A 13,056-nucleotide genomic window follows, 5' to 3' on the forward strand; every position below is an offset into this window, starting at 1 on the left:
TACAGAATGCTATGCATCCGAGTCGTGCCTCACCTCTCTAACGCTGCTGGTAACCACATCAGCAGGCCTTGCTCTCTGCACAGAATACGGGCAGCCTTGGGAATCTTTACGGCAGCGATCAGTATCCTCAAGATGGTCTCCTTCAGAAAAAAAAAAAAAAAAGAATGAAAGGACAAAAAAGGCAGAGTCAACTTGTCTGTCAAGCACTTTACCCATATCTAGACACAAGAGGTGATTCAAGCAAACCAGCACTTAATCAGAAAGTCTCCCACACAGATGTGAGTTCGACGACTAGCATAAAATGCTATACAAAAGCTCATATGTGAATGAAGCAGAGAACACACAGATCCTGTTCTGTCGATTATGAGCTAGAACACAAAGTCACTTCTTTGCAGCCCTTCATACCTTAAGCACAGTGGGATGCTCAACCATGGGATGCAGGTGTCAGCAGAACCTGCCATGGTTTTATGGTCATTCACTGCCACCTCGACATCACAGGCTTATGCACAAAACAAGCGCTACCTCTGCCGGACGTAAAATTCTTGTGTCTTGAACATCTGAACAGAGTCTACGGGGGCCACTTAAAAGTTTACACTCATGGCTCTGAGAGCAGGCATAAACAGTCCTGCTCAGCCGCATTCTTAGTGGCTAAGCTTGAAATATCTTGAAATGGGCATCTGCAAAGAGTAGCATCGTCCACTTTGGCAAAATCATTTGCCATTGCAAGCACATTTAAACGTCTGTCCTTTTGCAAACCACAGAGCATCGTCATTCTGTCTGACTCCAAGGTTCCATTACAGCACCTGCAATGAAGGACACTCGCTGATAAATTTTGCCTCTGGCCCCTCACCTGGCTGAGGAAGCTACAATTCAAAGGATTTACAGTTTGCTTCCAGTGGCTACCACCTCAGGTTGGAGTCGCAGGTAACACGGCAGCAGACTTTCTTGCCCAAGAAACCCGGTCTTGTCCACCTTCAGTTGCGGTCCCAAAGAACTAGAACTTCGCAAGGCAGCTAGTGGTGCAACACTTTTCTGCACTTTGGCCGTCTCTGCACCTCCCTTGCGTTACACGACGCTTGTTGCACCACACAGCTACTCTCTTGTATCCACTGTGCACAAACTCTGCCTATACGCCAGCATGGATGCACAAGATTCATTGCACCACCCCATTTATGTGTGCACACCGTGATGTTGTGGGTGATGTGAACGATTTTGTTTTAGCCCGCCTGTGTTATTGTGCCAAGTATGAGACGCTTATGAAAAACTTGAGGAGACTGACCGTTCCCATGGACGTTTCTCACATTGTGTACCCTCAGGGGTCGTGAATAGGGGATATTCAAAATTCCGCAAGTGCGCTTTCCCACATAACTATGTTGCCCCAAACAAGATGGCCGACTTCGCTATAAAGGAACTACGTGGGCTACAGGACAGGCGCTAAAGGTCTGGATAGAATGTAAGAAACGTATAATGGAAGAATAAAACAAAAAACCAGTCTTTCTTGCTATGTTTCAGCTGGAAACGCATGGTCAGCCATCTTGTTTGGGACAACATTGTTATGCGGGAAAGCGCACTTGCGAAATTTTGAATATCCCCTATTGAGTGGCAATCAGTGACACAATCATTCTTGAAGTTTTTAGAAGACACTGGCCTTATGGAACAGTGGTAGAGACACAAGCATTTAAATCAGTGACTCAGGCAGAGCAATCGTCGACAGGCCAGTGTAAAGCTAATCCCACTTGTACAGGGAGGATAAAAAGTAATGCAAACAGAATGGCACCTACATGCTCAGCTTTTTTAATGTCTTTTCATCGTGCTTGCACCTGAATGGTAACAAAAAGGCCATAGAGTGGCCTATGATATAATCATGGCCGAATTCAGGCACAAGCACGATGAAAAGAAATTTGAAAAGTGGAGCATGTAGGCGCCGCACTGTTCGTATTTCTTTTTATCGTGCCTGTACATTCACGCCACCCCCCCCCCCCCCCCCCCCCCGCACCACAACAATGCAAGCACTCACTTTCAACTTAGTTTTCCTAAGCTTGTGTACCGGTTTGTAGGGCACTGCTGTGGTTCACTATGGATAACCAAATACCTAGCTCTTGCTTTCACTTAACACGTTGCGGAGCTAGTTGGCGTACGGTTCGAAAAGAAGAAATTCAGCATTATTTCTTCTCAGTAGAATTTTGCTTACACTCTTCTCGGCTACCTAGACAAAAAAGCAGGCATGATGTGTATGCGGTGGCCAGCTTAGCATCATCAGGCATCGTGCAAAGAGCTGTGTTTTCTCATTGCTAGGCTCCTACAAAAGCTCCTGCGGCTTCAATCCTCCTCAAATCCAGCAGTGTGCCACTTCCAAGCATATCAGGCTTGACAAGAGGCAGCACACTATGCCTGTCAAGCAGGAGTAAAAGAGCAAGTGCATCCTCGTACCCACCTTGGTGTTCTTCTGACACAGTGGCGACATGAAGAAGGTTAGGAGAATGTTGAACACATAACGCCTCTTACAAAGGTGAAAGTCCAAACCACAGCGCAAGTAGTCGGCCACCACACCTAGCAGCCAGTTCCTCTTCAGGTAGTGCTGGGGAATAAGGGCAGAAGTGGGCACAGCAACACCATTTATCAGAGACAGAGAAAGGTGGCAGAATTAGGCACTGTGGCAAGTCTGAAAGTTGTACTGCTTAATTTCTCTTTCTCACAGGTGAACATTAAGTGTGCGCAACATAAAAACAGTGTGCGCAACATAAAAAGAGAATTGCTGAACAGGCTGGAGGCATTTAGACACCATCCAACCTTAACTCAATGCTCGGCCTATCCAACACTAAGCCATCTACATCAACGCCTAAGTAGAAACACTACCTAAACATACAAAGCAATGTTTCTCTTTTTTACGGTCGGCCATAACTGTTGCCTCAACTAGAACAATTCATGTATTACCGGGGACAAATGTAACTGACCCACCCTTCAAGTTCCGTACCGTGTTGCACAGCGTGTGGGCATCACCTGGCAATGCACTCCTGGTGCTGAGACCAGCGCAGTCCCTGATAGTGCACAAGTCTTAACCCTTTGAAGGTTTTTGCCGTATATGTACGGCGGCGGTTTTCTGTCCCGCAAGATCTTTGCCGTACGGGTACGGTTTCGATCTTCCGTTTGAAATTTTGCGCCAAAAGAACAATGCGTGCTCACTGGGGGGTGCTGCCACCTCTTAGGACTTACAAGAAGTGTTTGAGTTTTGTGCTGCCTTCTTACGGAGATAAGCAGAACTTATGTCTAGCTTTAGCGCGGCGGCACAGACTGCGGCAACACCCCTTTTGTAGTTTTGGTTTCGCCGCGTGATCGCAACGGAGTCGCGCAAAATTTGAGTTTTTTTTTTGTCAGCACTATCTTGCAGGGGCTGCCGAAGTTGATTTCTATCTTTATTGGCGCTGCTCTTAGCTTGCTTATCACCGTTGCTCGCGAGGTATTCTCGCCCTCTGTGCCAACGCGCCTACGCGGTTTCGATTCCGCCGCGGGATCGCAGCGGAGTCTCGCGAAACGTGTTTTCTCTTTGTGGGCACTGTTTTGCAGAGGCGGCGAAAGTTGATTTCTATCTATATTGGCGCTGCTCTTAGCTTGCTTATCACCGTTGCTATTCTATTCTATTGAACATTTTCCAGTTGTGAGTGATGCTGTCACCAAAGTACTGTTCCTAATTTTTTTTTACTATTTATTCTCGATTATATACATTTTGTAGATTCAAGATCCGCAATAAAGTAATTTGACCACCTGGGAAAGTTTTCTTCAAAATAATTCGACCCTCAAAGCGTTAAGAGCAAGAGTGCATCATGAGGTGGTGCCCACATGATGCGCAACACGGTATGGAACTTGGAGGGGGGCCAGTTACTTTTGTCCCCAACAGTACCTAGTTGAATGGCACTACTACTAAGTGTGCAGTACTGCCAACCGTTTACACACTGATGTCATGCTGCACATTTGAGGAATAAGACCGAGCTGTGTTTGCATTTGAATTTTACCTGGTAGTACAACACAAGAAGGTCCTTGTTAAAAACGGTAACAGCACGAAACATGAGGGGCAAGGCAAGGCAAGAGACAGATGAGCACTGAACTTACAGCTGGCATTTTTATTCGGGAAATTCACATTCAAGGGGGGACATGAGCTTCATCACCAACTTTCTCTCCTTTTGAAGGAATTAGATGGAATTTTTTTTGTTGTTAACTAGTAATACTTTCAAATGTAACCATAAATTTTTCTACAAATATTTTCCTCTTCTACACCAAGTGGAAAGCCTGCAGACTTAATAAAATGCGGCAGAAGACTGGTTCTGAATGCATTTCTGAATGCATTTCTGAATGCATGCTATGCGTGAAGACAATCACTGAATTTTTTTCACCACAACACAATTTTTTTGTTTTCATTTTTTGCAGTGAACTTGGCATAGACATGTCTGAACTGTAAGCAATATGTCACACCCAAAATCTATGATCCATCAAATTGAAAAACCAAGATTGTCATCACATAGAGTGCAGTTCTGTGAGTGCAGTAAGAGAAACGAGGTCAAAGAAGACAAAACAATTGTGAAGAAATCTGCTCAACAGCATGAGCAGAAAACGAAGAAAGACACCAATTTTTCAAGCACTCCCCAATGTACAATGCCTCCGCAATTCATAAAAATATTTTTTGAGAGCAGCACTAATTTGACAGATTTCACCAATGAAACTTTGGAACGGCATAGAAAACAAGGCACACGAACGGTAACCATGACTTTCAAAAAGCTGATTTTTTTGGCCATTTTTTATGATTTGAAAGCCGCGTCCTTCCCTTAAATACTATTCTGCTACAGATTACACTCATGCCATGTAATATTTAATAGTACAGAAAAACAACTAATTAACTTGTAACATGTCACATGTTACCCCACATGATGTGGATTTTAATGCCACAAAGTGACACATGGAATATGAGGGACGCTGTAGTGGTGAGTTCCTGACTTATTTTGACCACCTTGTGTTCTTTAACGCGAACTGACGTTGCACAGCACATGGGTGCATTTTGTAATTTGCTTCCATCGAAATAGAGGAATAGTATTCCGAAGTATTCCGAATTAAAAGCAGCAGTTGTAAGTTCAGAACTCGTCTGGCTTTTACCCTAATTTTTTGCACTGTTACCACTCCCATTATGCAGTACCAATACAGTGCTATGCTGCTACACGTCGTTGCACTTTTATTCTGACTAGGTTTCGTTTTAATCCCTAATGAACAAAAGGAATATCTAACTTCCCCAAGTATGCGAGGCAGTCGCGCGAGTAAAAGCCACAATTTACCTCATCCTTGAAGTTGTAGAACATCTTGTAGAAGTCGGGCACGTTTGCAATGTCCAGCACTGGCTTAGCAAGCAGGAAAGCTACAACTGCGTTGAACATGTAATGACCTAAGAACAAGAAAGAAAGCAACGACCAGGAAAGAAATCAAACTATGTAGTACAAAAGCAAATCAGTTGACAGGTTATTGTTGAGCACTGCCAATTTTGTAACTCTGTAAAAAATTGCAGTCGATTTAGCTTCCTTGGCCAAATGCAAGGTAAATGCACTATCACACTGCGTTTCATTTCACTTTCAGCTCGAGATTAGGGTTCCAAGGTCAGGCTTCAGGCAGAGATGGCAAAATCAGTGATTAGGGACTTTAGAGGCAGTGCACTACAAAATTTTAAGACCTTTCAACGCACCTTAAGAGGGCACTACAATAGCTGTGTGTTCCAAATCGACTGCGCACGGATGGAAATTGATGAAGACGATGACATACAATGCACAGCGCAAGAGAGTGGCAGTTAAACGCAAGGGTTGAACGGTTGACAGCAACAGTGATAGTATAGTGCTGTTTTGCAGTGGTCGGCAAAGCCAATCTGTTTGTGCCGCCATGGGTTCGAAACCCAGGCGTGGCGCATTCATGGCCTCATTTAATTTATTTCTGGAAGTCTAGCTGGCTTCAGTTACCCGAAGACACAACGGTTTTTTTTCGAGATTGGAAGCCTAGCGCACTAATACACAATCAAAATCTGATGTCTGCATGTCACTATTCAACTAAGGTAGAGGGAGAGTCAGGGGAAAAGGTTGTCGGCCTGTGTGGATGGATTACCACATCCTTATGAAAAGAAGGCTGCTTTCACTCAAAGCAAAGCTTTGATAAGCTGGAAAAAGAGAAAAAATGAAATACAGGTATGGCTGCGCGGCTTCCACAAGCACACTGCAATGATGTCAATATAATTTTGTACACGAATCTCTGAGGGTAGCTACACTGCCACTCACTTATAAACACTGATTATGGAGTCCTTTTCTGTACTGATCTCATGAATCTGAACCAAGAAGCAGGAAAAAATTGCTGCATTCCCAAATCCAATTTTCTTGGCAAAATAGCCAGAAAAACCGAATGATCAATTTTTACCCAGGATAAAAAATGATGAACGATTTACTGAATTAAACTAAATGTGACAAAGGTGTGCTCGCACAACTGCACCTACGGTGGCACACTACACTAGCTATATCCAACACATAATGAGGTTTTCCAGTGTCTGCTGCAATCTGAACACCTGAGTGTAACTGGTGTGACGCAAATGTTTTCCTTTCCTCTTAATGTGACGCAGGTTTCCTCCTTTCCACTTAGTTCTAGCTACTGTGTAACCTGCTTCACCTAGGAAGCAAGTTGTGTGATACGACTTCCTACTTTCCATGACGCCATGAAACCAGCTTTCCTCCTTTCCACTTGTCCACTTCCCACAGTGGACAGGTTGCCATTTCAACCTGTCTGATGGGTTGCGGGCAGCCTGCCATCCTCCAGCTTAAACGGCGGACGGGATGGCTTTTTTTGCTAGCAAGGTGTTTTCAGTCTTCCTTCCCGTCCCACTAACTTATGAGCACTTGTGAGCACTGTCCAACTGCTGTTCAGTCCCGCCACTAGTGGTGCTCACCCGGATCACTGATGACGTCGATGGCCGAGGCTAGGTAGCCCGAGACCAGGCAGGGCACGTGGGGGCAGGTGACAGTGGCCGCATTGCGCAGGGTCTCCAGAACCGAGAGCCAGAAGCTGCTCAGGGCAAAACGCGAGCCTTGCAGGTGGTGGTGAAGCAACATCACCAGGTTGCAGCCCAGGCAACGAACCTCAAACACCTCGCTGCTCAGCGACATCAGTATGAGGGACAGGCAGCGCGTCTCCACTACCTGCCTGCAGTTGACCAGGGACCCTGCACAGGGTCAAGCCGCATGTCAAGCAGTGCATGTGTATAATATATATATATGAGAGAAGCCAACAGCCACAGAAACCAAGGGGCACAGGGGATTTTTTTTTAATTTTTATTTATTTATTTTGTGGTGCTGATCAATTTATATTACTGAATATGTTATTGCTTAAAGCTAATTGATTAGAAAAGCAGAAGAAAAAACAACCACATGCCGCTGGTGGATCTATATATATATATATATATATATATATATATATATATACCGTATTTACTCGCATAATAGGCGCACTCGCATAATAGGCGCACCCCTAGTTTGAGCGCGAAAAATCAGATTTTTTTTTATTTCCGCGCATAAAAGGCGCACCCCGAACTTGGCACTGTGATCAATACTGTATTTACACGATTGCAAGCCGACACCTTGCCACCCCCCGCTCCCCAATCTATATTTTAACAAAGTTTTTGCTGAACTGACTACTAGTCCTCACTAGTGCTGCTGCGAACCCACAGCACGTACATCGACAGCGCGTAGAACAGCCGCACACAGTTTTCGGGGATGCTCACTTTAAACGTCTGTGTGGAAAGCTTCATCTCCAGCCGGAAACGTTCCCCACTTAGGCCCGCGAAAACCTCGGCGCTTGGAGTCGCGTACGAAAATTTAGGGACGCCGCAGTCGCAACTGCCGCCCTTCTCGGCCACGTCGTATTTTCCAACCTGCCGCACGCTAGCCGTGTTCGAGAGCAAACTCCCAGCCGTGTAGCTGTTAAGGTGCTTGGCCGTCGAGCTAAAACAGCAATGCTCCGCGGCAAAGCCATAAACCACGATGAACTATCGCGCTACCGCAGATCCCGGTGCTTGACAGCAACAAAAAAACTAAACAAAACAAAAAAAACGAGCTGGAGATGCTGATGGCGATATGGATAGCGAAAGCTCGCGGCGGAGGAAAACGTTGATGATGATGATAAGCTCTACCTCAGGCGCCCTCCGTGGGTGGCGTCTGGAAGCTCCTGTGCGCGTGTGTGGCCTCCACGATCAAGCGCGCCCGTTGCGCGCAGCCGGAGCCGATCGCAGAGGCCTCGGCGCAGCATTCCGAAGGCTGTTCCCGCGTGGGTCGTGGAAAGTTTCGGTGCGGCCCTTACACGGATCTTTTTTTTTTTTTTTTAATATTTTCTTCGGGAAAACGGGGTGTGGCCCGTACGTACACGAGTGCGTTTACGCGGTGTGTTCAATTTTGAGAGTCGAAAAATTTCAGGAAATTTTACCCCGCGTAATAGGCGCACCCCGAACTTTGAGCCGGATTTTCTGGAAAAAAAGTGCGCCTATTATGCAAGTAAATACGGTATACATATATATATATATATACATATATATATATATATATATATATATATATATATATATATATTGAGCATGTTTATGCTAAGCTAGAGAAGCTGCGTAAAAGAGTATGTTTGAACTGTACACAACACCGCATGTCTGGGACAACACATAACTCCGCACAGGGACCAGTGCCTCAACACACGAGTCATATTTTGGCATCTAGGAAACAATGCAAGACTGTCACCAAGATAACCACAGTTAAACAGACATAGAAAAATCATTCACACAAAATTTTTTTACATTCCGGACATAAAGAGAGACCGAGCAGCCTCTCATATGGAGAATTCCTATTGGGACACCTGTCGCTGCTCCCTCTCTTTATGTGTGAATGTCGACATTAGCTCCAAAAGTATCAGCCAGCTCTGGTCCTAATCTATGCAGCAGCAGATGTAGAATACCTTAAAGGGACCAAGCAGCACCGCACCAAGTACAGACAAGGCCAGCTCAGTTAATCCCAGATATATCGAATTGCTGTGCATATCGAACAGTCAGATCATTCTTTTGAAAATCCCATGCAAAAGAAGAGCACTGTTTTCTGCGTTTATTTAAATGCTGTTCATCAGAACATTTGATACGCAGAACAGCGTGCCCCACCTCTACAAGTGGTGCTTTTCCTAACGGCTCTCACCCGATCACTTTTCAGGCATGAATGGTTGGCTGCGCTGCCTTGAACACCCACTGGCAGCACAAATGCTGTAAAATCACATGATGAGGCGAACGTGGGGTGTGCTTGTAGGTAGCCTTTGGTCTTGGTCTCTCATATTCATTTTCCACGAGACACTGCTGTCATGTTAACTCTTTCCTTACCACGCCACTGTGCTTCGATCACCGGTGATCGAAAAATTCGAAGCGCTACGGCAGCGCGACCGTGGCCGCTACGGACTTGCTGAGTCATTCGGTTTGTTGTTCACACATTAAACTTCAACTTCCTGTTTAGTTTATATTTTTGCCAAAAAGTGGCAATTTTTGAGACGCGCTTGAAGTTGGGTGTGCGGCGTCGGGCGCTCCGAACAAGCCGTCGTCATCGGGAATGGCGCTCGCTCAAAAAAACCCCGTTCCACTCAATTCCGCTGCATTTGCACCACATATTTTTGATGTATCGATTAGCACGGACCCTGACGACGATGCTGTATCGTCAGGTATTGTTTCGAAGCCCAAACTGGGGCAACGAGAGCCCAGAACGCTCGCCTGTGCGTTCAGATTCCTCGTTCCGGTCTGTTTGTGCGAACCGAAGCTCCTCATTGTAGCCGTTACGGTGATGTGGCGCCATCTAAGTTGTTCTCCAGAGACTACAGTTTCGGTTTCTGCGTAGAGAGCAATTTTCCCACGACGCGCGAATTTTTGAAACGCCCTTGAAGCGGAGGGTACGGTGCGGATGCTCCGTGCATGGCGTCGGGCGCGCAGACGGCGCGCGCTCGGAAAAACCTTGCTGCGCGCAATTCTACTGCGTTGACTGCAATTATTATCTATGCTACGAGTAGTAGAGTCTCTGGTGACGATGTTGCATTGTCGGATTTTGGTTCAGACGCTGTAACTGCGCAAACCGATCCCGGAACGTTGGCCTGATAGTTTCGCTTTCTTTTTCCTGTCCGCTTGTGCGGGCGCATCTGGTTTGTTGTTCAGACGGTTAGTTCCATTTTCGGCCTAGTTCGTAATTTCCTCGCCAGTCGTGCATTTTTGAAGTGCCCTTGGAGCATAGGCTTATTGCGACATAATACGCGGTGAGGATGGCGTCGCGTCGAGGTCGGGCGCTTCGCGCGCTCGGAAGAGTCCCGCTGCACGTGATTCTCCAGCCTCTGCAGCTGATTTTCAAGATCCTCCGAGCAACAGTGCCTCGGACGAAGATGTTGTAACGTCGGATTTCGATTCTGCAGCTACATCGCAGCTATACTTATAGCATACTATATATCGCAATATCACACCTATACTTGTTGCGTTTTATATTTTTTTTTTGAATTTTTGACGTAAATTAAATAAGTTTTGATTTGTATTTTTTAAACCACGCTTACCAAGCTTTCGTTTGGCGCATAACATTACACTTCCAATTTTTTTTTTTGTTGGACTGTAAAAATCATATAAAGGGCACTCTCAAACGAGCCTTTTCAAGAGGCATGAAGAAAAAAAATTCTAGCTCGAAAACTATTCAAGTTATAATTTTCAAACTTTAATGCCATATTTTAGAAAGAATTTGAATTGTTTTGTAGTTTCTAGAATTTTTTTAGTACAAGTGTTTGGAAAGTTATTCTCATATAAACACAAAACTTTTCTTCTTTTTTACTTTTTGTTGTGTTTACTGATTTTTTTTCACAGCATTTCAAGCAGAATATGTGTTCAAATAAATTTCATTATAAAGCGCATTCTATCTGAATTACTGTTATGCATTTTATATAATTTTATCTATCACACCTTTTCTAAAAAAAAATTTTGTCTGAGACATGTGAAAAATGGTCGTTTTTCCCGTGGTAAGGAAAGAGTTAAGAAGCCAACTATCAGTACACTGCTTGTTATACGGCAAAGCCACCCTAGCTGACCAAAGGCTAACAGAGGCTTTAGCTTCACATGCTTTGCTTGTTTTGCTGCCGAAGGTGCTGCGAAAACCAAATGTACCTGGATGTTAATGAGATTATTTGTAGTGTACTGCCAATGGGATTAGACCTCTCATCACAGGCCATTGCTGGTGTTGCAAAGCCCTGTCTGCAACAGCTTCGATGTGAAGCAAGCAAAACCTAACGATGCCTAGGGAGCAGTAAGCTGCTAGGACGCCAGCAGGCAGCATATCACTGCAAGAAGCTCATCACTAGCTTGAGTGCAATGTATTCTTGATTCTAGGTTGCAAATAAGCAGATGTACTCCATTTTTTAAGAATCGAATTGTCGATACACCGAACTATTTTGTGACTCCCTTTGAGCTCGATATATCTGGGATTGACTCTAGTAGGAGGCAGGTGGCCTGCACACAAAGTGCTAGGGCATGCTTTGACAAATTGCCTTTGACAAGCGCTACGGCATGCTTCAAACTGCCTCTTTGTGCTAGCTGTGTGTGTACTCGGGCACTACTGCAGCACAGCTACAGTCAGCCTGGATACAATGCTAATATACAGCATCATTTGTGCAAAAAAAAAAAAAAAGGTTGCTAGTGTTTGTCACTTTGCTTCACCTTTTCCTCTAGGACAATACAAAGGAGATGGGTACCAGACAGAGCGACAAAAGACCTAGACCTCAGCTCTTGTTACGCTAAACAAGTGTGTTACTGTAACACAATAGGTAATCTTCTGAAGACATCAATAAAGAACTTGGGTAAGCTTGAAAATTCCATTGCCACTCAATCTACCGATGGCACAAAGGTCTCTAAAAATAATACATGATTTGTAACGCTCTCACATTTAAAAAAAAAAAAAATGGAAGGCCTGCATGTATCATTAAGAGCAGAAACAGCTTCCCAGGAGAGAAGCAGTAATAAGAAATTCAGAGGCGATCAGTTGGATTGATGCAGAAAAAACGTGACAGCATTTTTCTTCCGCTTTACAATCTATTCCAATTCTGATTCAGTAGGTAATCGCTTAGTTTACTCATTTTTGCTGAGTAATACTTAGTCCGGTCCCTCCCTTACAACTGGAGAAGACGATTTCTCTCTCTCCACCTGCCAGGTGAGGAAGGTGGAGAGAGAAAAATCCCCCTAAACATCACCTGCCACGGTTGGCAAGTGCAGGCTTCACACAGATGCCGCTGACGGTGGACAGTGTTCATCTTTACGGCCCTCCTAATGCCATGGCATAAAAAAGCAGCACTGACCTGGAGAAAGCAGGGTATACAGGAGAGGCAACACAAATCTGGGATCATAAAGGCCATCATCAGCAACATTCTCCAAAGGCGCCACCTGCAAGAGAGCATTTCAACTTGGATGTAGGGCAACAATAAGGCAGCCAAACTATATCTCTTGATCTATGTCATAGGCTCAACGCACAAAATGCCTTCTATCCCCAAGACCTACCCGGGTATGCTGCAGGTAAATTTTGGAAAAACTGGTTTAAAAATTTCAATCAGTTGCAACAAAGCATCAAATAAAACAGGTTATATTTTCTGATGAGTAAATGAGACAGCCATGCTGGAATGACTACACAGGTTTCAATACAAACTTAAAGAGATATTGTAATGCAAAGTACAGTGAAAGCTCGTTAATTCAAAACTCGATAATTCGAATTTTCGGATAATTCGAACTACACTACTTGGTCCGGCGAAGGTCCATAGAGATCTAAGTATAAAAAAGCCCGTTAATTCGAAAGCGAGTCGGTTCCGTTACGGATAATTCGAACTACGCGCCACCGCGTCTGGGCGGCTTGGCACACAGCATGTGGCCAAAAAAAAAAAAGCCCTTCCTCCGCATAGTTAGAGGCTGGGTACGTCCTAAACGGGGACAGAAGATGGAACTAGATAAAATCTTGGAAGAGTGGG

At 44.7% G+C, this 13,056-nt stretch overlaps 1 protein-coding gene across 1 annotated transcript in view; it reads right to left on the reverse strand.

Annotated features, from left to right (window-relative positions):
- LOC149359154 (nucleolar pre-ribosomal-associated protein 1) overlaps window positions 1-13,056 on the reverse strand; it is an 83,642-nt gene that overhangs the window by 8,105 nt on the left and 62,481 nt on the right. Inside the window, exons 28-32 of the mRNA XM_089571396.1 lie at window positions 12,397-12,481; window positions 6,959-7,231; window positions 5,319-5,425; window positions 2,435-2,578; window positions 34-140 (exon numbers count right to left, since the gene is read on the reverse strand). Of these exons, the coding sequence (XP_089427522.1) occupies window positions 34-140; window positions 2,435-2,578; window positions 5,319-5,425; window positions 6,959-7,231; window positions 12,397-12,481 (716 nt within the window). The remainder of the gene's footprint in view (window positions 1-33; window positions 141-2,434; window positions 2,579-5,318; window positions 5,426-6,958; window positions 7,232-12,396; window positions 12,482-13,056) is intronic.

The sequence above is a fragment of the Amblyomma mixtum genome, chromosome 2 (genome assembly GCF_055824585.1).
Source record: "Amblyomma mixtum isolate Tamu chromosome 2, ASM5582458v1, whole genome shotgun sequence".
In the NCBI taxonomy this organism is placed as follows: Eukaryota; Metazoa; Arthropoda; class Arachnida; order Ixodida; family Ixodidae; genus Amblyomma; species Amblyomma mixtum.